The sequence below is a fragment of the Delphinus delphis genome, chromosome X (assembly GCF_949987515.2).
Source record: "Delphinus delphis chromosome X, mDelDel1.2, whole genome shotgun sequence".
Lineage (NCBI taxonomy): Eukaryota > Metazoa > Chordata > Mammalia > Artiodactyla > Delphinidae > Delphinus > Delphinus delphis.
The window spans coordinates 111203226-111227402 of NC_082704.1; the positions used below are offsets into that span (position 1 = coordinate 111203226).

At 41.1% G+C, this 24177-nt stretch overlaps 1 protein-coding gene across 1 annotated transcript in view; it reads left to right on the forward strand.

Moving 5' to 3' along the window:
• The window catches only part of BEND2 (BEN domain containing 2), a 118875-nt gene that overhangs the window by 62910 nt on the left and 31788 nt on the right, over positions 1–24177 (forward strand). Inside the window, exons 9-10 of the mRNA XM_060002081.1 lie at positions 5756–5811; positions 8558–8682. Of these exons, the coding sequence (XP_059858064.1) occupies positions 5756–5811; positions 8558–8682 (181 nt within the window). The remainder of the gene's footprint in view (positions 1–5755; positions 5812–8557; positions 8683–24177) is intronic.

Below are 24177 nucleotides of genomic sequence, written 5' to 3' on the forward strand. Positions count from 1 at the left end.
CAATTGTTATATCTTCTTCTTGGATCGATCCCTTGATCATTATGTAGTGTCCTTCTTTGTCTCTTTTAATAGTCCTTATTTTAAAGTCTATTTTGTCTGATATGAGAATTGCTACTCCAGCTTTCTTTTGGTTTCCATTTGCATGGAATATCTTTTTCCATCCCCTTACTTTCAGTCTGTATGTGTCTCTAGGTCTGTAGTGGGTCTCTTGTAGACAGCATATATAAGGGTCTTGTTTTTGTATCCATTCAGCTAATCTGTGTCTTTTGGTGGGAGCATTTAGTCCATTTACATTTAAGGTAATTATCGATATGTATGTTCCTATTCCCATTTTCTAAATTGTTTTGGGTTCGTTATTATAGGTCTTTTCCTTCTCTTGTGTTTCTTGCCTAGAGGAGATCCTTTAGCATTTGTTGTAAAGCTGGTTTGGTGGTGCTGAACTCTCTCAGCTTTTGCTTGTCTGTAAAGGTTTTAATTTCTCCATCAAATCTGAATGAGATCCTTGCTGGGTAGAGTAGTCTTGGCTGCATGTTTTTCTCCTTCATCACTTTCAGTATGTCCTGCCACTCCCTTCTGGCTTGTAGGGTTTCTGCTGAGAGATCAGCTGTTAACCTTATGGGGATTCCCTTATGTGTTATTTGTTGTTTTTCCCTTGCTGCTTTTAATATGCTTTCTTTGTATTTAATTTTTGACAGTTTGATTAATATGTGTCTTGGCGTATTTCTCCTTGTATTTATCTTGTATGGGACTCTCTGTGCTTCCTGGACTTGATTAACTATCTCCTTTCCCATATTAGGGAAGTTTTCAACTATAATCTCTTCAAATATTTTCTCAGTCCCTTTCTTTTTCTCTTCTTCTTCTGGAACCCCTATAATTCGAATGTTGGTGCGTTTAATGTTGTCCCAGAGGTCTCTGAGACTGTCCTCAGTTCTTTTCATTCTTTTTTCTTTATTCTGCTCTGCAGTAGTTATTTCCACTATTTTATCTTCCAGGTCACTTATCCGTTCTTCTGCCTCAGTTATTCTGCTATTGATCCCATCTAGAGTACTTTTAATTTCATTTATTGTGTTGTTCATCGTTGCTTGTTTCATCTTTAGTTCTTCTAGGTCCTTGTTAACTGATTCTTGCATTTTGTCCAATCTATTGTCCATTCTATCTCCAAGATTTCGGATCAACCTTACTATCATTATTCTGAATTCTCTTTCAGGTAGACTGCCTATTTCCTCTTCATTTGTTAGGTCTGGTGGGTTTTTATCTTGCTCCTTCATCTGCTGTGTGTTTTTCTGTCTTCTCATTTTGTTTATCTTACTGTGTTTGGGGTCTCGTTTTTGCAGGCTGCAGGTTTGTAGTTCCTCCTGTTTTTGATGTCTGTCTCCAGTGGCTAAGGTTGGTTCAGTGGGTTGTGTAGGCTTCCTGGTGGAGGGGGCTAGTGCCTGTGTTGTGGTGGATGAGGCTGGATCTTGTCTCTCTAGTAGGCAGGTTCACGTCTGGTGGTGTGTTTGGGGGTGTCTGTGGCCTTATTATGATTTTAGGCAGCCTCTCTGCTAATGGGTGGGGTTGTGTTCCTGTTTTGCTAGTTGTTTGGCATAGGTTTTCCAGCACTGTGGCTTGCTGGTCGTTGATTGAAGCTGGGTGCTGGTGTTAAGATGGAGGTCTCTGGGAGATTTTCGCCGTTTGATATTATGTGGAGCTGGGAGGTCTCTTGTTGATCAGTGTCCTGAAGTTGGCTGTCCTATCTCAGAGGCAGAGCCCTGCCTCCTGGCTGGAGCACCAAAAGCTTTTCATCCACAGGCTCAGGATAAAAGGGAGAAAAAGTAGAGGGAATTAGTAGAAGTATGAGGAAAGAAAGAAGGAAAGGAGGGTAGGAAGGAAGGAAGAAAGAAAGAAAGAAGCAAAGAAGGAAAGAAGGCAAGAAGGAAAGAAAGGAGGGAGGGAGGGAGGGAGGAAGGAAGGAAGGAGGGAAAGAAGGAAAAAAGACAGAAAGAAAGAAGATACAGTAAAAATAAAATAAAGTATAATAAAGTTATTGAATTAAAAACTTCTTATTTAGAAAAAAAAAAAAAAAGGGACGGAAAGAACCTTAGGACAAATGTTGGAAGCAAAGCTATACAGACAAAATCTTACACAGAAGCATACACATACACCCTCACTAAAAGAGGTAAATGGGGAAAAATCCTAAATCTTGCTGTCAGAGACCACCTCCTCAATTTGGGATGATTCGTTGTCTAAAGGAGGGAAGGAAGGACGGAAAGAAAGAAAGAAAGAACGAAGGTAAAGTGTAATAAGGTTATTAAAATTAATTATTAAGAAAAAAAATTAAAAAAAAAAACATGGACGGATAGAACCCTAGGACAAATGGTGGAAGCAAGACTATACAGACAAGATCTCACACAGAAGCATACACATACACATTCACAAAAAGAGGAAAGGGGGAAAAATCATAGATCTTGCTCCTAAAGTCCACTTCCTTAATTTGGGATGATTGGTTGTCTATTCAGGTATTCCACAGATGCAGGGTACATCAAGTTGATTGTGGAGCTTTAATCCGCTGCTTCTGAGGCTGCTGGGAGAGATTTCCCTTTCTCTTCTTTGTTCTCACAGCTCCCAGGGCTAAGCTTTGGATTTGGCCCTGCCACTGCGTGTAGATCGCTGGAGGGCGTCTGTTTTTTGCTCAGACAGGATGGGGTTAAAAGAGCCGCTGATTGGGGGCTCTGGCGCACTCAGGCCGGCGGGGACGAAGGGGCACAGAGTGCGGGGCGGGCCTGCGGTGGCAAAGGCCGGCGTGACTTTGCACCAGCCTGAGGCGCGCTGTGCGCTCTCCCGGGGATGTTGTCCCTGGATCCCGGGAACCCGGCAGTGGCGGGCTGCACAGGCTCCGCGGAGGAGGGGTGTGGAGAGTGACCTGTGCTCGCACACAGGCCCCTCGGTTGCGGTAGCAGCAGCCTTAACGTCTCCCGCCCGCCTCTGGGGTCCGCGCTTTTAGCCGCGGCTTGCGCCCGTCTCTAGATTCCGCGCTTTCAGCCGCGGCTCGCGCCTGCCTCTGGATTCCGCGCTTTCAGCCGCGGCTCGCGCCCGTCTCTGGATTCCGCGCTTTCAGCCGCGGCTCGCGCCCGTCTCTGGGGTCCGCGCTTTCAGCCGCGGCTCGCGCCCGTCTCTGGGGTTCGCGCTTTTAGCCGCGGCTCGCGCCCGTCTCTGGAGTTCCTTTAAGCAGCGTTCTTAAACCCCTCTCCTCACGCCCCAGAAAACAAAGAGGGAAGGAAAAGTCTCCTGCCTCTTCTGCAGGTGCAGGCTTTTCCCCGGACTCCCTCCCGGCTAGCTGTGGTGCCCTAACCCCTTCAGGCTATGTTCAAGCCGCCAACCCCTGTCCTCTCCCTGCGCTCCGGCCTCAGCTCGCAGCCCCGCCCGCCCCGGCGGGTAAGCAGACAAGCCTCTCGGGCTGGTGAGTGCCGGTCGGCACCGATCCTCTGTGCGGGAATCTCCCCGCTTTGCCCTCCGCACCCGTTGCTGTGCACTCCTCCGCAGCTTCGAAGCTCCCCCCTCCGCCTCCCGCAGTCTCCGCCCGCGAAGGGGCTTCCTAGAGTGTGGAAACTTTTCCTCCTTCACAGCTCCCTCCAACTGGTGCAGGTGCCGTCCCTATTCTTTTGTCTCTGTTTTTTCTTTTGCCCTACCAGGTACGTGGGGAGTTTCTTGCCTTTTGGGAGGTCTGAGGTCTTCTGCCAGCCTTCAGTAGGTGTTCTGTAGGAGTTGTTCCACGTGTAGTTGTATTTCTGGTGTATCTGTGGGGAGGAAGGTGATCTCCGCGTCTTACTCTTCCGCCATCTTCCGCCTTCCCCCATTATATCCTTTTGGTCAGATGAGTTTCCTTTAGCCAGTTTTTATGGGTAAGTCAGTCAGTAACAGTTTGTGTTTAGTTTTCCTTTGTCTGCGGATGTCTTTATTTTTCCCTCATTCCTGAAGGATAGTTTTGCCTGAAATAAAAATTACTGTTGAGATTTCTTGTCTTTCAGCACTTGAAAATGTTTTACTTACCAAAATGTTGTTCAAACAGAATCCGGCCCAGAAATGCGTTGTGAGATAATGAATTATCCAATGGTACAGGAAAGTGACAGTGACGAAGATACTGATTCAGAAAATTCCTTCCTCACTGCTTCTTTTGGTGAGTTTGAAATGATCCCTATTACGATACACTCTAACCTATCCATCAGCATTCTTAATGTTAATTCTTAGTGACTGCGTTTTCAACATTAAACCTTTCATTTTGAGATATTTCAGAATCGCATGTAGTTGCAAGAAAAAATAGGCAGATCCTGTGTACCCTTTACCCAATACTTCCCAATAGTAGTATTCTGCAAAAAGATAGTAAAATATCTCAACTAGGATTTTGACATTGATATGATCCACAGATCTATTCAGATGACCCCAGCTTTAGTTGTATTCAGTTGTGTGTGTGTCTGTGTGTGTGTATATAGTTCTGCGCAGTTTTATGACGTGTTTAGGTTCAGGTATTCACCACTACAGTCATGATACAGAACTGTTCTATCACTTCCAGGATCCCTCCTTTGGCTTTTTATAACCACACCCACCTCCTTCTTGTCATTCCTTCCCTGCCTTCATCTTTAAGCCATCCAAATACGAATGTGTTCTCCCTCGTTATAATTTTGTCATTGCAGGACAATGTTCTATTAATGGAGTCATATAGTCGTTAATATTTAAGGATTGCCTTTTTCTCACTCAGCATAATTCCCTGGAGATTCATGCAAGTTGCTGCATGTATCAGTAGTTCCTTCCTTTTTATTGCTGAGCACAACCATGATTTGTTTATCTGTTCACCTCGTGAAGGACATCCTGGTTGTTTCCAGTCTTTAGCTATGAGGAGTAAAGTTTCTGTGAACAGTAATGTGTAGGTTTCTGTCTGAACGCAGTTTTCATTTCCCTGTGATAAAGGCACAAGAGCACAGTTGCTGGATAGTATGATTATTGCCTGTTTAGTTTTATAAGAAACGGGCAAGCTGTTTTCAGAATGAGTGATTTTATATTCCCACCTGCAATGTATAAGTGATTCATTTTCTCTGCATCCTCACCAGCATTTGGTGTTTTCACTATTTTTAAAATTTTACCCTTTCTGGTAGGTGTATAGTGTAATAATATTTCATTGTGGGTTTAATATGTATTTGCCTTTGGATAGTGATATACAACATCTTTACATGTGATAATTTTTCCATCTATATGTTCTTTCTCTGAAATATCTCTTCTGTCTTATAATTTGTTTTCTTTTTTTTTAATGCTGAGTTTTGGGAGTTGTTTAGATATTTGTGGATACTGGTCTTTTGTTGGATATGTGGTTTGCAAATATGTTCTTCCTTTCTGCAGGTTTCCTTTTCATCCTGTCTACTGGTTTTTTTGTTTTGTTTTGTTTTGCAGAGAGAAAGTTGTTAGTTTTTGTGAGGTTCCCGCTGTATTTTCCTTTTATGGATTTTACTTTAGCTATCGCGTCTATGAACTCTTTGTTTAGTGCTTGATGCCAATTTTTTTTCCTTTGTTTTTTTCTAAAGGTTTTACAGTTTACATTTCATATGTGCGTTAATTTTGTAAAAGGTGTGAGATGTAGGTTGAGGTTCTTTTGTTTTTTTTGCCTATGGTATCCAGTTGCCGCAGTACCATGTTTGCTCCATTGAATTGCTTTTGTACCTTAATCAAAAGCCAATTAGGCATATTTGTGTAGATCTATTTCTGGGATCTCTATTTTGTTCCACAGATCTATGTTTCTACCCCCCTGCCAAACCTCAACGTTGTGATTATTGTTGTTATGCAGTAAGCCTTACCATCAGGTAGAATGATTCCTCATACTTTTCTGCTTTTTCAAAATCAGTTTAAATATGGTAGGTCCTGTGCCTTTCCATCCTAATTGTATTTTTTATTTACTTATTTTTTAAATATGTATTGGTTGCACTGGGTCTGAGTTGCGGCAGTTTTGCTCCTCAGTTGCGGCACGCGGGCTCCTTAGTTGTGGCATGCGTACTCAAACGCTTAGTTGCGGCACGTATGTGGGATTTAGTTCCCTGACCAGGGATTGAACCCGGGCCCCCTGCATTGAGAGCGCGGAGCCTTAACCACTGCGCCGCCTGGGAAGTGTCCCCCATCCTAATTTTAGAATAAGTTTGTTTATGTTTCCCCCCGGAATTGCCTGGATTTTGATGGGAATTGTGTTAAAACCACAGGTCAGCTTGAGAAGAACTGACATCTTGCGTATATTGAATCTTCTTCTCCATGAGCATTGTATGTCTGCTGTATGTATTGAGGTCTTCTTTGATTTTTTAAATCATCATTTTGTTATTTTTCAGGATATAGATCCTATACATCTTTTAAAAATAAGTTTGTGCTTGGTACTTCCCTGGAGGCGCGGTGGTTAAGAATCCACCTGGCAATGCAGGGGATGTGGGTTCGATCCCTGGTTTGGGAAGATCCCACATGCCGTGGAGCAACTAAGCCCGTGTGCCTCAACTACTTAGCCCATGCTCTGCAACAAGAGAAGCCACAGCAATGAGAAGCCCATGCACCACAACGAAGAGTAGCGTCCATGTGACGCAAGTAGAGAAAGCCCGCGCGTAGCAGCGAAGACCCAACACAAAGAAACATAACTAAATAAGGAGTAAAATAGTATAAAGTAAAATAAAAATTAAAAGAAAATCAGTTTTTGCTGAAGTATTCTATTTTTTGGAGATGTAAATGGTATTATGTTTTTAATTTGGGTTACACGTGGTCATTGTTAGTGCAGTAGACCCTTGAACAACATGGCTTTGAACTGTGTGGGTCCACTTACATGTGGATTTTTTTCAGTAAATACTATAGTACTATAGAGTCCGAGGTTGGTTGAATCCACAGATGGGTAACTGCAGATACGACTACCATTTATAAAGTTACATGTGGATTTTGACTGCGTGGAGAGTCGGTGCCCCGAAAGCTCACATTGTTCAAGGGTCACCTGTATATAGAGTTAAGCTTAATTTTAGAATGTTGATCTTGTATTCTGTGACCTGGATGAACTCACTTATTAGTTTTAAGAGTGTTTTTGAGCAATTCCTTGGGATTTTCTACATAGCCATCCTTCTTGCATTATGCCAGCTGCAAGTGGGGACCATTATATTGCTTCCTGTCCAATGTGTATGCTTTTTGATCCTTTTTATTGCATTATTGCAGTGGCTAGAATCTCCAGTATTATGTTGAATAAGAGTGGTGAGAGTGGACATCCTTGCTTTGTTTGTGATCTTGGGAAGAAAGCATTCAGTCGTTCACCACTTAACATGATGAGAACTCTTGGTTTCGGTGGATGATCTTTATTAAGTTGGGGCGGTTTCCCTCTCTTCCTAACTTGCTGAGAGTGTTTTGCAAATGTTTTTTCTATGTCCATGATCACATGGTTCTTGTTCGTTAGCCTGCTGATATGATGGAGTATATGGATAGGTTTTCCATTGTTGGACCAGCCTTGCATACCTGGGTTAAATCATACTTGGTCATGGTGTATAATCCTTTGAATACATAATTGATTTGGTTGGCAAATATTTGATTAAGAATTTATGTGTCCAAGTTCATGAAAGATATTGGTGTGTAGTTTTCTTTTTTGTGTGTTATCTCTGTGTGGTTTTGGTATCAGAGCATACTAGCCTCATAAAATGAGTAAGGATTGCCTCCTCTTGTATTTTATGGAGGAGTAAATGATAAATTAGTGTTAATTCTCTAAATGTTTGGTGAAAATCTCCAGTGAAATCATCTGGGCTTGTAGATACCTTTTTGGGAGCTTTTTAATTGCAAATTTGATATCTTTGACGGTTATAGGACTGTTTAGACTACCTATGCCATCTTCGTTGAGTTGTAGTATTTGTAATGTTGGAAGTATTGGTCCATTTCTTCTAAGTTATCAAATTTGTGAGGGCAAAGTGGGTTGTAGTATTCCCTATTATCGTTTTTTTCCTTTGTTAAAAATTAATTAAGTTATTTTTGGCTGCGTTCGGTCTTTGTTACTGGGTGCGGGCTTTCTCTAGTTGCTGCGAGCGGGGGTTAGTCTCTGTTGCGGTGCGTGGGCTTCTCCTTGCGGTGGCTTTTCTTGTTGCGGAGCACGGGCTCTAGGTGCCTGGGCTTCAGTAGTTGTGGCACGAGGGCTCAGTAGTTGTGTCTCGCGGGCTCTAGAGCGCAGGCTCAGTAGTTGTGGCGCACGGGCTTAGTTCCTCCGCGGCATGTGGCATCTTCCCAGAGCAGGGCTCGTACCCGTGTCCCCTGCATTGGCAGGCGTATTCCTAATCAGTGCGCCACCAGGGAAGTCCCCGAACTGCTTCATTCTTGAAGGATTGTTTTGCCCGATATAGAATTCATGGTTCAGGGACCTCTCTGGCGGTCCTGTGGTTAAGATTCCGCGCTAACCCTGCAGGGGGCACGGGTCCTATCCCTGCTCTGGGTAGTAAGATCCTGCATGCCGCGTGGTGCGGCCAAAAAAAATGAGGCAAGATAGAATTCATGGTTGAGAATTCTTATCTTTTAGTAGTTGAAAGTGTTTTATTTTTAGAAATGTTGTTAAAAGCTCAAACTACCTAGAAAAGAGCCCTGAGACAACAACTTATCCACTTTTATTGGAAAAGAACAGTAGCCAAGATATTTCCTCATTATGTCGCTGCATTCCTCCCAGTTTTGGTGAGTTTGAAATGATACTTTGACATATAGCATATTGAATGTAGAGTCATCAGTCTGTTTAGTGTAAGATAGTGGTATAGTGGTTTAGTGGTTTAGTGTAAGATAACAGTTATAATAAATAGTACAGAAGGATCCTGTGTTCTCTTTACCCAATTTTCCGCAATGGTATTTACAACTGTAAAATGGTATCAACTTGCAGAATGATAGAAAATTATCACAACCAAGATAGTGACATGATACCATCCACAGATATTTTGGAGCTGTCCCCAGTTTCACTTGCGTTAATATGTGTGCGTATTTAGTTCTATACAGTTTTACCATGTGTGCAGGTTTACGTACCTTCTACCACAGGCAAGCCCTGAAACAGTCCCATCAGCAGCACGATCTCTCATATTGCTCTTTTATAACCACACCCGTCCCCTTCCTATTGACATTTGCCCCCTACTCCTACCCTCTGCCCTGTTGCATGATAACTATGAATCTCTTCTCCAGATCTATTATTCGTCCCTTCAGCGTTGTTATATACATGGAATCATGTGGTGTTTGAGACTGGCTTCTTCCCTCAGTGTAATTCCCTGGAGATTCATTCACACTGTTGTATCAGTGGTTGCTTCTTTTTTATCGCTGACTAGTATTTCGTGGTGTGGATGTACCAGGGTTTATTTTTCTGTTCATCTGTTGAAAACCTCTGCGTTTCCTGTTTTTGACTGTTAGGCGTAAAGGTGATATGAATATTCATTCATAGTTTCAAATTTTGCTTCAGTTCACTCTTTCACACAAGTTTTCACTTCTTTGGATGAATGCCCAAGACTGCAATTTCTGGGTCCTATGGTAACTGCACCCTTAGTTTTATAAGAAATTGTCAAACTGCTTTCCAGTGCAGCTGTACCATTTTCCCTTCCTGCCAGCAATGTATGAGTGATCTAGTTTCTCTGCATGCATATTTCTGTTCCTTCCATTGTTCTTTCTCCTTCTTAATGCTCCAGAATTCTGTTATAGGTTTTCTGCTAGAAGGTCTTCTTGTAGCTATTTTCTAAGTATAAGTCAGTTAGTGACAAATACCTTTGGTTTTCCTTTGTCTGTCAGTATCTATTTTTGCTTCATTACGGGAGGATAGTTTCATCAGCTATAGGTATGAGGGTGGGAGTCATTTCTCACAGCATTTGAAAAACGTTTTCCTTCCAGAAATATTGGCGGAAGCAGTAAGCAGCCTGGAAGATAACACTCAGATGAAATACCCAACTTTGTTGGAAGGTGAGAGTGGTAAGATACTTCATATTTCTTCATCCCTCCCAATTTTGGTGAGTTTGTAATGATACATATTACAAGTAGCACGATTTAATCTAGGTTTATGAACACCCTTAATATGAGCTAGTGGTAGCTTTTCCTGATTAAAAATGAAAAGGTTTACTTTAAGAAGATTTTAGCTGGGCATGCAGTTGTAAAAAATAATGCAGAGAGATCGTGTGTCTACTTTACCCGGTTTCCCCCAAAGATAACACCTTGCAAAAGTATAGTACAATATCGCAACCAGGATATGGACATTGAAAAAAATCCGCAGATTTCTATTGAGATGTTTTCAGTTTTCTTTGCATATGTGCGTGTTTATGTTTGTGTGTGTGTGTGTATGTGTATTCAGTTTTACATAATTTCATGACATCCTCCATCACAGTGAAGATTCAGAACATTTCCATCACCACAAGGATTCTCCCTTTTGCCCTTTAAACCCACACCCACCTTTGTCCTCTCATGCTCCTACCGCTACCATGCCTGTCCCTGCCCTCAGCAACTACTAATCTGTTTTCCTTCGTTATAATTTTGTCATTTCAAGAGTTTTACATAGACTCACATAGTATGTAACCTTTTGGGATTGCCTTTTTTCACTCACCGTAATGCCCTGGAGGCTCATCTAGGTTGCTGTGTATATCAGTCCTGTTTTATTTTTGAGTACTACTGCACGGTATGAGTGTACCCTGGCTTCTCTGTCTGTTCACCAGTTGAAGGATGGCTGGGTTGTTTCTCGTTTTCGGCTGTTTGGAGTAAAGCTACTATACTATGCATGCCCATGGATAGGTTTCTGTATGAACATCAGTTTTCATTTCTCTGGGCTGACACCCAAGAGCACGGTAGCTGGGTCCTATGGTAATAGTAAGTTGAGTTTTGTAAAATCCTGGCAAACTGTTTTCCAGTGCAGCTGTACCATTTTACATTCCCACCAGCAGTGTATGAATGATCTAGTTTCTTTGCATGTGTATTTCTGCTCTTTCTTTTTATTATTCTTATGATTAAAAAAGTTCTTTTGGCCGCACCACGCAGCATGTAGGGTGTTAGTTCCCTGACCAGGGATGAAATCCGTGCCCCTGCAGTGGAAGCGCTGAGTCTTAACCACTGGACCTCCAAGGAAGTCCCTGTGGATTTTGTTCTTTCTTCCTTCCTCATGCTCCAAGCTTCCTTCCTTCATTATATCCTTTTGGTCAGATGAGTTTCCTTTAGCCAGTTTTTAAGGGTAAGTCAGTCAGTAACAGTTTGTGTTTAGTTTTCCTTTGTCTGCGGATGTGTTTATTTTTCCTTCATTCCTGAAGGATAGTTTTGCCTGAAATAAAAATTACTGTTGAGATTTCTTGTCTTTCAGCACTTGAAAATGTTTTACTTACCAAAATGTTGTTCAAACAGAATCCGGCACAGCAAAGGGTTGTGAGACAATGAATTATCCAACGGTAAAGGAAAATGACAGAGACGAAGGTACTGATTCAGAAAATTCCTTCCACACTGGTGGTTTAGGTGAGTTTGAAATGATCCCTATTATGATACACTCTAACCTAGATCCATCAGCATTCTTAGTATTAATTCTTAGTGACTGCGTTTTCAACATTAAACTTTTCATTTTGAGATATTTCAGAATCACATGTAGTTGCAAGAAAAAATAGATCCTGTGTACCCTTCACCCAATACTTCCCAATAGTAGTATTCTGCAAAAAGATGGTAAAATATCACAACTAGGATTTTGACATTGATATGATCCACAGATCTATTCAGATGACCCCAGCTTTACTTGTATTCATTTGTGTGTGTGTCTGTGTGTGTGCATGTAGTTCTCCGCACTTTTATGACGTGTTTAGGTTCAGGTATTCACCACTACAGTCATGATACAGAACTGTTCTATCACTTCCAGGAACCCTCTTTTGGCTTTTTATAACCACACCCACCTCCTTCTTGGCATTCCTTCCCTGCCTTCATCTTTAAGCCATCCAAATACGGATATGTTCTTCCTCGTTATAATATCGTCATTGCAGGACAATGTTCTATTAATGGAGTCATATAGTCGTTAATATTTAAGGATTGCCTTTTTCTCACTCAGCATAATTCCCTGGAGTTTCATCCAAGTTGCTGCATGTATCAGTAGTTCCTTCCTTTTTATTGCTGAGCACAACCATGATTTGTTTATCTGTTCACCTCGTGAAGGACATCTGGGTTGTTTCCAGTCTTTAGCTATTAGGAATAAAGTTGCTGTGAACATTCACGTGCAGGTTTTCGTCTGAACGCAGTTTTCATTTCCCTGTGATAAAGGCCCAAGAGCACAGTTGCTGGGTAGGATGATAATTGCCTGTTTAGTTTTATAAGAAACGGGCAAGCTATTTTCAGAATGAGTGGTTTTAGATTCCCACCAGCAATGTATAAGTGATTCATTTTCTCTGCGTCCTCACCAGCATTTGGTGTTTTCACTGTTTTTAAAATTTTATCCCTTCTGGTAGGTGTATAGTGTAATAATATTTCATTGTGGGTTTAATATGCATTTGCCTTTGGATAGTGATATACAACATCTTTACACGTGCTAATTTTCCATCTGTATGTTTTTTCTCTGAAATATCTGTTCCGTCTTATAATTTGTTTTCTTTTTTTACTGCTGAGTTTTGGGAGTTGTTTAGATATTTGTGGATACTGGTCTTTTGTTGGATATGCAGTTTGCAAATATTTTCTTCCCTTCTGCACGTTTCCTTTTCATCTTGTCTGCAGGATTTTTTTTTGTTCTGTTTTGTAGAGAGAGAGGTTTTAATTTTTGTGAGGTTTTCGCTGTATTTTCCTTTTACGGATTTTACTTTAGCTATCGCGTCTATGAACTCTTCTTTTGGTTCTTGATCCCCAATTTTTTCTCCTTTGTTGTTTTCTAAAAGTTTTTTAGTTTACATTTCACATTTGCGTTAATTTTGTATAAGGTGTGAGATGTAGGTTGAGTTTCTTTTTTTGTTTTTGCCTATGGCTATCCAGTTGCTGCGGTACCATCTTTGCTCCACTGAATTGCTTTTGTACCTTAATCAAAACCCAATTAGGCATATTTGTGTAGATGTATTTCTGGGATCTCTGTTGCGTTCCACGGATCTATGTTTCTATCCCTGTGACGAACCACAAGCTTGTGATTATTGTTGTTATACAGTAAGCCTTGCGATCAGGTAGAATTATTCCTGCTACTTTCCTTCTTCTTTTCAAAATCATTTTAGATATGGTCGGTCCTGTGCCTTTCCATCCTAATTTAATTTTAATCTTTTTATTTTTTAAATATATATTTATTTTTTTACACTGGGTCTGAGTTGCAGCAGCTGTGCTCCTTAGTTGCGGCACGGGGGCTCCTTAGTTGTGGAATGCGAACTCAAACGCTTCGTTGCGGTATGCATGTGGGATCTAGTTCCCTGACCTGGGAGTGAATCCGGGCACCCTGCAATCGGAGCACGGAGCGTTAACCACTGCGCCACCAGGGAAATGTCCCCCATCCTAATTTTAGAGTAAGCTTGTTTATGTTTCTCCCCAGAATTGCTGGGATGTTGATGGGAATTGTGTTAAAACTACAGATCAACTTGAGTAGAACTGACATCTTGCATATATTGAGTCTTCTCCTCCATGAGCCTTGTATGTCTGTCTGTATGTATTGAGGTCTTCTTTGATTTTTTAAATCACCATTTTGTTATTTTCAGGATATAGATCCTATACATCTTTTAAAAGTAAGTTTGTACTTGGCACTTCCCTTGTGCGCGGTGGTTAAGAATCCACCTGCCAGTGCAGGGGATGCGGGTTCGATCCCTGGTCCGGGACGGCCCCACATGCCGCGGAGCAACTAAGCCCGTGTTTCTCAACTACTGAGCCCGTGCACATAGAGCCCGTGCTCCGCAACAAGAGAAGCCACAGCAATGAGAAGCCTGCGCACCGCAATGAAGAGTAGCGTCCGCTTGACGCAAGTAGAGAAAGCCCGCGCGTAGCAGCGAAGACCCAACGCAACCAAAAATAAATAACTAAGAAGTAAAATAATATAAAATAAAATAAAAATTAAAAGAAAATCAGTTTTTGCTGAAGTATTCTATTTTTTGGAGATGTAAATGGTATTATGTTTTTAATTTGGGTTACACGTGGTCATTGTTAGTGCAGTTGACCCTTGAACAACATGGCTTTGAACTGTGTGGGTCCACTTACATGTGGATTTTTTTCAGTAAATACTATAGTACTATAGAGTCCGAGGTTGGTTGAATCCACAGATGGGTAACTGCAGATACGACTACCATTTATAAAGTTACATGTGGATTTTGACCGCGTGGAGAGTCGGTGCCCCGAAAGCTCACATTGTTCAAGGGTCACCTGTATATAGAGTTAAGCTTAATTTTAGAATGTTGATCTTGTATTCTGTGACCTGGATGAACTCACTTATTAGTTTTAAGAGTGTTTTTGAGCAATTCCTTGGGATTTTCTACATAGCCATCCTTCTTGCATTATGCCAGCTGCAAGTGGGGACCATTATATTGCTTCCTGTCCAATGTGTATGCTTTTTGATCCTTTTTATTGCATTATTGCAGTGGCTAGAATCTCCAGTATTATGTTGAATAAGAGTGGTGAGAGTGGACATCCTTGCTTTGTTTGTGATCTTGGGAAGAAAGCATTCAGTCGTTCACCACTTAACATGATGAGAACTCTTGGTTTCGGTGGATGATCTTTATTAAGTTGGGGCGGTTTCCCTCTCTTCCTAACTTGCTGAGAGTTTTTTGCAAATGATTTTTCTATGTCCATGATCACATGGTTCTTGTTCGTTAGCCTGCTGATACGAAGGGGTATATGGATAGGTTTTCCATTGTTGGACGAGCCTTGCATACCTGGGTTAAATCCTTCTTGGTCATGGTGTATGATTCTTTGAATACATAATTGATTTGGTTGGCAAATATTTGATTAAGAATTTATGTGTCCAAGTTCATGGTAGATATTGGTGTGTAGTTTTCTTTTTTGTGTGTTATCTCTGTGTGGTTTTGGTATCAGAGCATACTAGCCTCATAAAATGAGTAAGGATTGCCTCCTCTTGTATTTTATGGAGGAGTAAATGATAAATTAGTGTTAATTCTCTAAATGTTTGGTGAAAATCTCCAGTGAAATCATCTGGGCTTGTAGATACCTTTTTGGGAGCTTTTAAATTACAAATTTGATATCTTTGACGGTTATAGGACTCTTTAGACTACCTATGCCATCTTCGTTGAGTTGTAGTATTTGTAATTTTGGAAGTATTGGTCCATTTCTTCTAAGTTATCAAATTTGTGAGGGCAAAGTGGGTTGTAGTATTCCCTATTATCGTTTTTTTCCTTTGTTAAAAATTAATTAAGTTATTTTTGGCTGCGTTCGGTCTTTGTTACTGGGTGCGGGCTTTCTCTAGTTGCTGCGAGCGGGGGTTAGTCTCTGTTGCGGTGCGTGGGCTTCTCCTTGCGGTGGCTTTTCTTGTTGCGGAGCACGGGCTCTAGGTGCCTGGGCTTCAGTAGTTGTGGCACGAGGGCTCAGTAGTTGTGTCTCGCGGGCTCTAGAGCGCAGGCTCAGTAGTTGTGGCGCACGGGCTTAGTTCCTCCGCGGCATGTGGCATCTTCCCAGAGCAGGGCTCGTACCCGTGTCCCCTGCATTGGCAGGCGTATTCCTAATCAGTGCGCCACCAGGGAAGTCCCCAAACTGCTTCATTCTTGAAGGATTGTTTTGCCCGATATAGAATTCATGGTTCAGGGACTTCTCTGGCGGTCCTGTGGTTAAGATTCCGCGCTAACCCTGCAGGGGGCACGGGTCCGATCCCTGCTCTGGGTACTAAGATCCTGCATGCCGCGTGGTGCGGCCAAAAAAAATGAGGCAAGATAGAATTCATGGTTGAGAATTCTTATCTTTTAGTAGTTGAAAGTGTTTTATTTTTAGAAATGTTGTTAAAAGCTCAAACTACCTAGAAAAGAGCCCTGAGACAACAACTTATCCACTTTTATTGGAAAAGAACAGTAGCCAAGATATTTCCTCATTATGTCGCTGCATTCCTCCCAGTTTTGGTGAGTTTGAAATGATACTTTGACATATAGCATATTGAATGTAGAGTCATCAGTCTGTTTAGTGTAAGATAGTGGTATAGTGGTTTAGTGGTTTAGTGTAAGATAGCAGTTATAATAAATAGTACAGAAGGATCCTGTGTTCCCTTTACCCACTTTTCCGCAATGGTATTTACAACTGTAAAATGGTATCAACTTGCAGAATGATAGAAAATTATCACAACCAAGATAGTGACATGATACCATCCACAGATATTTTGGAGCTGTCCCCAGTTTCACTTGCGTTAATATGTGTGCGTATTTAGTTCTATACAGTTTTACCATGTGCGCAGGTTTACGTACCTTCTACCAGAGGCAAGCCCTGAAACAGTCCCATCAGCAGCACGATCTCTCATATTGCTCTTTTATAACCACACCCGTCCCCTTCCTATTGACATTTGCCCCCTACTCCTACCCTCTGCCCTGTTGCATGATAACTATGAATCTCTTCTCCAGATCTATTATTCGTCCCTTCAGCGTTGTTATATACATGGAATCATGTGGTGTTTGAGACTGGCTTCTTCCCTCAGTGTAATTCCCTGGAGATTCATTCACACTGTTGTATCAGTGGTTGCTTCTTTTTTATCGCTGACTAGTATTTCGTGGTGTGGATGTACCAGGGTTTATTTTTCTGTTCATCTGTTGAAAACCTCTGCGTTTCCTGTTTTTGACTGTTAGGCATAAAGGTGATATGAATATTCATTCATAGTTTCAAATTTTGCTTCAGTTCACTCTTTCACACAAGTTTTCACTTCTTTGGATGAATGCCCAAGACTGCAATTTCTGGGTCCTATGGTAACTGCACCCTTAGTTTTATAAGAAATTGTCAAACTGCTTTCCAGTGCAGCTGTACCATTTTCCCTTCCTGCCAGCAATGTATGAGTGATCTAGTTTCTCTGCATGCATATTTCTGTTCCTTCCATTGTTCTTTCTCCTTCTTAATGCTCCAGAATTCTGTTATAGGTTTTCTGCTAGAAGGTCTTCTTGTAGCTATTTTCTAAGTATAAGTCAGTTAGTGACAAATACCTTTGGTTTTCCTTTGTCTGTCAGTATCTATTTTTGCTTCATTACGGGAGGATAGTTTCATCAGCTATAGGTATGAGGGTGGGAGTCATTTCTCACAGCATTTGAAAAACGTTTTCCTTCCAGAAATATTGGCGGAAGCAGTAAGCAGCCTGGAAGATAACACTCAGATGAAATACCCAACTTTGTTGGAAGGTGAGAGTGGTAAGATACTTCATATTTCTTCATCCCTCCCAATTTTGGTGAGTTTGTAATGATACATATTACAAGTAGCACGATTTAATCTAGGTTTATGAACACCCTTAATATGAGCTAGTGGTAGCTTTTCCTGATTAAAAATGAAAAGGTTTACTTTAAGAAGATTTTAGCTGGGCATGCAGTTGTAAAAAATAATGCAGAGAGATCGTGTGTCTACTTTACCCGGTTTCCCCCAAAGATAACACCTTGCAAAAGTATAGTACAATATCACAACCAGGATATGGACATTGAAAAAAATCCGCAGATTTCTATTGAGATGTTTTCAGTTTTCTTTGCATATGTGTGTGTTTATGTTTGTGTGTGTGTGTGTATGTGTATTCAGTTTTACATAATTTCATGACATCCTCCATCACAGTGAAGATTCAGAACATTTCCATCACCACAAGGATTCTCCCTTTTGCCCTTTAAACCCACACCCACCTTTGTCCTCTCATGCTCCTACCGCTACCATGCCTGTCCCTGCCCTCAGCAACTACTAATCTGTTTTCCTTCGTTACAATTTTGTCATTTCAAGAGTTTTACATAGACTCACATAGTATGTAACCTTTTGGGATTGCCTTTTTTCACTCACCGTAATGCCCTGGAGGCTCATCTAGGTTGCTGTGTATATCAGTCCTGTTTTATTTTTGAGTACTACTGCACGGTATGAGTGTACCCTGGCTTCTCTGTCTGTTCACCAGTTGAAGGATGGCTGGGTTGTTTCTCGTTTTCGGCTGTTTGGAGTAAAGCTACTATACTATGCATGCCCATGGATAGGTTTCTGTATGAACATCAGTTTTCATTTCTCTGGGCTGACACCCAAGAGCACGGTAGCTGGGTCCTATGGTAATAGTAAGTTGAGTTTTGTAAAATCCTGGCAAACTGTTTTCCAGTGCAGCTGTACCATTTTACATTCCCACCAGCAGTGTATGAATGATCTAGTTTCTTTGCATGTGTATTTCTGCTCTTTCTTTTTATTATTCTTATGATTAAAAAAGTTCTTTTGGCTGCACCACGCAGCATGTAGGGTGTTAGTTCCCTGACCAGGGATGAAATCCGTGCCCCTGCAGTGGAAGCGCTGAGTCTTAACCACTGGACCTCCAAGGAAGTCCCTGTGGATTTTGTTCTTTCTTCCTTCCTCATGCTCCAAGCTTCCTTCCTTCATTATATCCTTTTGGTCAGATGAGTTTCCTTTAGCCAGTTTTTAAGGGTAAGTCAGTCAGTAACAGTTTGTGTTTAGTTTTCCTTTGTCTGCGGATGTGTTTATTTTTCCTTCATTCCTGAAGGATAGTTTTGCCTGAAATAAAAATTACTGTTGAGATTTCTTGTCTTTCAGCACTTGAAAATGTTTTACTTACCAAAATGTTGTTCAAACAGAATCCGGCACAGCAAAGGGTTGTGAGACAATGAATTATCCAACGGTAAAGGAAAATGACAGAGACGAAGGTACTGATTCAGAAAATTCCTTCCACACTGGTGGTTTAGGTGAGTTTGAAATGATCCCTATTATGATACACTCTAACCTAGATCCATCAGCATTCTTAGTATTAATTCTTAGTGACTGCGTTTTCAACATTAAACTTTTCATTTTGAGATATTTCAGAATCACATGTAGTTGCAAGAAAAAATAGATCCTGTGTACCCTTTACCCAATACTTCCCAATAGTAGTATTCTGCAAAAAGATGGTAAAATATCACAACTAGGATTTTGACATTGATATGATCCACAGATCTATTCAGATGACCCCAGCTTTACTTGTATTCATTTGTGTGTGTGTCTGTGTGTGTGCATGTAGTTCTCCGCACTTTTATGACGTGTTTAGGTTCAGGTATTCACCACTACAGTCATGATACAGAACTGTTCTATCACTTCCAGGAACCCTCTTTTGGCTTTTTATAACCACACCCACCTCCTTCTTGGCATTCCTTCCCTGCCTTCATCTTTAAGCCATCCAAATACGGATATGTTCTTCCTCGTTATAATATTGTCATTGCAGGACAATGTTCTATTAATGGAGTCATATAGTCGTTAATATTTAAGGATTGCCTTTTTCTCACTCAGCATAATTCCCTGGAGTTTCATCCAAGTTGCTGCATGTATCAGTAGTTCCTTCCTTTTTATTGCTGAGCACAACCATGATTTGTTTATCTGTTCACCTCGTGAAGGACATCTGGGTTGTTTCCAGTCTTTAGCTATTAGGAATAAAGTTGCTGTGAACATTCACGTGCAGGTTTTCGTCTGAACGCAGTTTTCATTTCCCTGTGATAAAGGCCCAAGAGCACAGTTGCTGGGTAGGATGATAATTGCCTGTTTAGTTTTATAAGAAACGGGCAAGCTATTTTCAGAATGAGTGGTTTTAGATTCCCACCAGCAATGTATAAGTGATTCATTTTCTCTGCGTCCTCACCAGCATTTGGTGTTTTCACTGTTTTTAAAATTTTATCCCTTCTGGTAGGTGTATAGTGTAATAATATTTCATTGTGGGTTTAATATGCATTTGCCTTTGGATAGTGATATACAACATCTTTACACGTGCTAATTTTCCATCTGTATGTTTTTTCTCTGAAATATCTGTTCCGTCTTATAATTTGTTTTCTTTTTTTACTGCTGAGTTTTGGGAGTTGTTTAGATATTTGTGGATACTGGTCTTTTGTTGGATATGCGGTTTGCAAATATTTTCTTCCCTTCTGCACGTTTCCTTTTCATCTTGTCTGCAGGATTTTTTTTTGTTCTGTTTTGTAGAGAGAGAGGTTTTAATTTTTGTGAGGTTTTCGCTGTATTTTCCTTTTACGGATTTTACTTTAGCTATCGCGTCTATGAACTCTTCTTTTGGTTCTTGATCCCCAATTTTTTCTCCTTTGTTGTTTTCTAAAAGTTTTTTAGTTTACATTTCACATTTGCGTTAATTTTGTATAAGGTGTGAGATGTAGGTTGAGTTTCTTTTTTTGTTTTTGCCTATGGCTATCCAGTTGCTGCGGTACCATCTTTGCTCCACTGAATTGCTTTTGTACCTTAATCAAAACCCAATTAGGCATATTTGTGTAGATGTATTTCTGGGATCTCTGTTGCGTTCCACGGATCTATGTTTCTATCCCTGTGACGAACCACAAGCTTGTGATTATTGTTGTTATACAGTAAGCCTTGCGATCAGGTAGAATTATTCCTGCTACTTTCCTTCTTCTTTTCAAAATCATTTTAGATATGGTCGGTCCTGTGCCTTTCCATCCTAATTTAATTTTAATCTTTTTATTTTTTAAATATGTATTTATTTTTTTACACTGGGTCTGAGTTGCAGCAGCTGTGCTCCTTAGTTGCGGCACGGGGGCTCCTTAGTTGTGGAATGCGAACTCAAACGCTTCGTTGCGGTATGCATGTGGGATCTAGTTCCCTGACCTGGGAGTGAATCCGGGCACCCTGCAATCGGAGCACGGAGCGTTAACCACTGCGCCACCAGGGAAATGTCCCCCATCCTAATTTTAGAGTAAGCTTGTTTATGTTTCTCCCCAGAATTGCTGGGATGTTGATGGGAATTGTGTTAAAACTACAGATCAACTTGAGTAGAACTGACATCTTGCATATATTGAGTCTTCTCCTCCATGAGCCTTGTATGTCTGTCTGTATGTATTGAGGTCTTCTTTGATTTTTTAAATCACCATTTTGTTATTTTCAGGATATAGATCCTATACATCTTTTAAAAGTAAGTTTGTACTTGGCACTTCCCTTGTGCGCGGTGGTTAAGAATCCACCTGCCAGTGCAGGGGATGCGGGTTCGATCCCTGGTCCGGGACGGCCCCACATGCCGCGGAGCAACTAAGCCCGTGTTTCTCAACTACTGAGCCCGTGCACATAGAGCCCGTGCTCCGCAACAAGAGAAGCCACAGCAATGAGAAGCCTGCGCACCGCAATGAAGAGTAGCGTCCGCTTGACGCAAGTAGAGAAAGCCCGCACGTAGCAGCGAAGACCCAACGCAACCAAAAATAAATAACTAAGAAGTAAAATAATATAAAATAAAATAAAAATTAAAAGAAAATCAGTTTTTGCTGAAGTATTCTATTTTTTGGAGATGTAAATGGTATTATGTTTTTAATTTGGGTTACACGTGGTCATTGTTAGTGCAGTTGACCCTTGAACAACATGGCTTTGAACTGTGTGGGTCCACTTACATGTGGATTTTTTTCAGTAAATACTATAGTACTATAGAGTCCGAGGTTGGTTGAATCCACAGATGGGTAACTGCAGATACGACTACCATTTATAAAGTTACATGTGGATTTTGACCGCGTGGAGAGTCGGTGCCCCGAAAGCTCACATTGTTCAAGGGTCACCTGTATATAGAGTTAAGCTTAATTTTAGAATGTTGATCTTGTATTCTGTGACCTGGATGAACTCACTTATTAGTTTTAAGAGTGTTTTTGAGCAATTCCTTGGGATTTTCTACATAGCCATCCTTCTTGCATTATGCCAGCTGCAAGTGGGGACCATTATATTGCTTCCTGTCCAATGTGTATGCTTTTTGATCCTTTTTATTGCATTATTGCAGTGGCTAGAATCTCCAGTATTATGTTGAATAAGAGTGGTGAGAGTGGACATCCTTGCTTTGTTTGTGATCTTGGGAAGAAAGCATTCAGTCGTTCACCACTTAACATGATGAGAACTCTTGGTTTCGGTGGATGATCTTTATTAAGTTGGGGCGGTTTCCCTCTCTTCCTAACTTGCTGAGAGTTTTTTGCAAATGATTTTTCTATGTCCATGATCACATGGTTCTTGTTCGTTAGCCTGCTGATACGAAGGGGTATATGGATAGGTTTTCCATTGTTGGACGAGCCTTGCATACCTGGGTTAAATCCTTCTTGGTCATGGTGTATGATTCTTTGAATACATAATTGATTTGGTTGGCAAATATTTGATTAAGAATTTATGTGTCCAAGTTCATGGTAGATATTGGTGTGTAGTTTTCTTTTTTGTGTGTTATCTCTGTGTGGTTTTGGTATCAGAGCATACTAGCCTCATAAAATGAGTAAGGATTGCCTCCTCTTGTATTTTATGGAGGAGTAAATGATAAATTAGTGTTAATTCTCTAAATGTTTGGTGAAAATCTCCAGTGAAATCATCTGGGCTTGTAGATACCTTTTTGGGAGCTTTTAAATTACAAATTTGATATCTTTGACGGTTATAGGACTCTTTAGACTACCTATGCCATCTTCGTTGAGTTGTAGTATTTGTAATTTTGGAAGTATTGGTCCATTTCTTCTAAGTTATCAAATTTGTGAGGGCAAAGTGGGTTGTAGTATTCCCTATTATCGTTTTTTTCCTTTGTTAAAAATTAATTAAGTTATTTTTGGCTGCGTTCGGTCTTTGTTACTGGGTGCGGGCTTTCTCTAGTTGCTGCGAGCGGGGGTTAGTCTCTGTTGCGGTGCGTGGGCTTCTCCTTGCGGTGGCTTTTCTTGTTGCGGAGCACGGGCTCTAGGTGCCTGGGCTTCAGTAGTTGTGGCACGAGGGCTCAGTAGTTGTGTCTCGCGGGCTCTAGAGCGCAGGCTCAGTAGTTGTGGCGCACGGGCTTAGTTCCTCCGCGGCATGTGGCATCTTCCCAGAGCAGGGCTCGTACCCGTGTCCCCTGCATTGGCAGGCGTATTCCTAATCAGTGCGCCACCAGGGAAGTCCCCAAACTGCTTCATTCTTGAAGGATTGTTTTGCCCGATATAGAATTCATGGTTCAGGGACTTCTCTGGCGGTCCTGTGGTTAAGATTCCGCGCTAACCCTGCAGGGGGCACGGGTCCGATCCCTGCTCTGGGTAGTAAGATCCTGCATGCCGCGTGGTGCGGCCAAAAAAAATGAGGCAAGATAGAATTCATGGTTGAGAATTCTTATCTTTTAGTAGTTGAAAGTGTTTTATTTTTACAAATGTTGTTAAAAGCTCAAACTACCTAGAAAAGAGCCCTGAGACAACAACTTATCCACTTTTATTGGAAAAGAACAGTAGCCAAGATATTTCCTCATTATGTCGCTGCATTCCTCCCAGTTTTGGTGAGTTTGAAATGATACTTTGACATATAGCATATTGAATGTAGAGTCATCAGTCTGTTTAGTGTAAGATAGTGGTATAGTGGTTTAGTGGTTTAGTGTAAGATAGCAGTTATAATAAATAGTACAGAAGGATCCTGTGTTCTCTTTACCCACTTTTCCGCAATGGTATTTACAACTGTAAAATGGTATCAACTTGCAGAATGATAGAAAATTATCACAACCAAGATAGTGACATGATACCATCCACAGATATTTTGGAGCTGTCCCCAGTTTCACTTGCGTTAATATGTGTGCGTATTTAGTTCTATACAGTTTTACCATGTGTGCAGGTTTACGTACCTTCTACCACAGGCAAGCCCTGAAACAGTCCCATCAGCAGCACGATCTCTCATATTGCTCTTTTATAACCACACCCGTCCCCTTCCTATTGACATTTGCCCCCTACTCCTACCCTCTGCCCTGTTGCATGATAACTATGAATCTCTTCTCCAGATCTATTATTCGTCCCTTCAGCGTTGTTATATACATGGAATCATGTGGTGTTTGAGACTGGCTTCTTCCCTCAGTGTAATTCCCTGGAGATTCATTCACACTGTTGTATCAGTGGTTGCTTCTTTTTTATCGCTGACTAGTATTTCGTGGTGTGGATGTACCAGGGTTTATTTTTCTGTTCATCTGTTGAAAACCTCTGCGTTTCCTGTTTTTGACTGTTAGGCGTAAAGGTGATATGAATATTCATTCATAGTTTCAAATTTTGCTTCAGTTCACTCTTTCACACAAGTTTTCACTTCTTTGGATGAATGCCCAAGACTGCAATTTCTGGGTCCTATGGTAACTGCACCCTTAGTTTT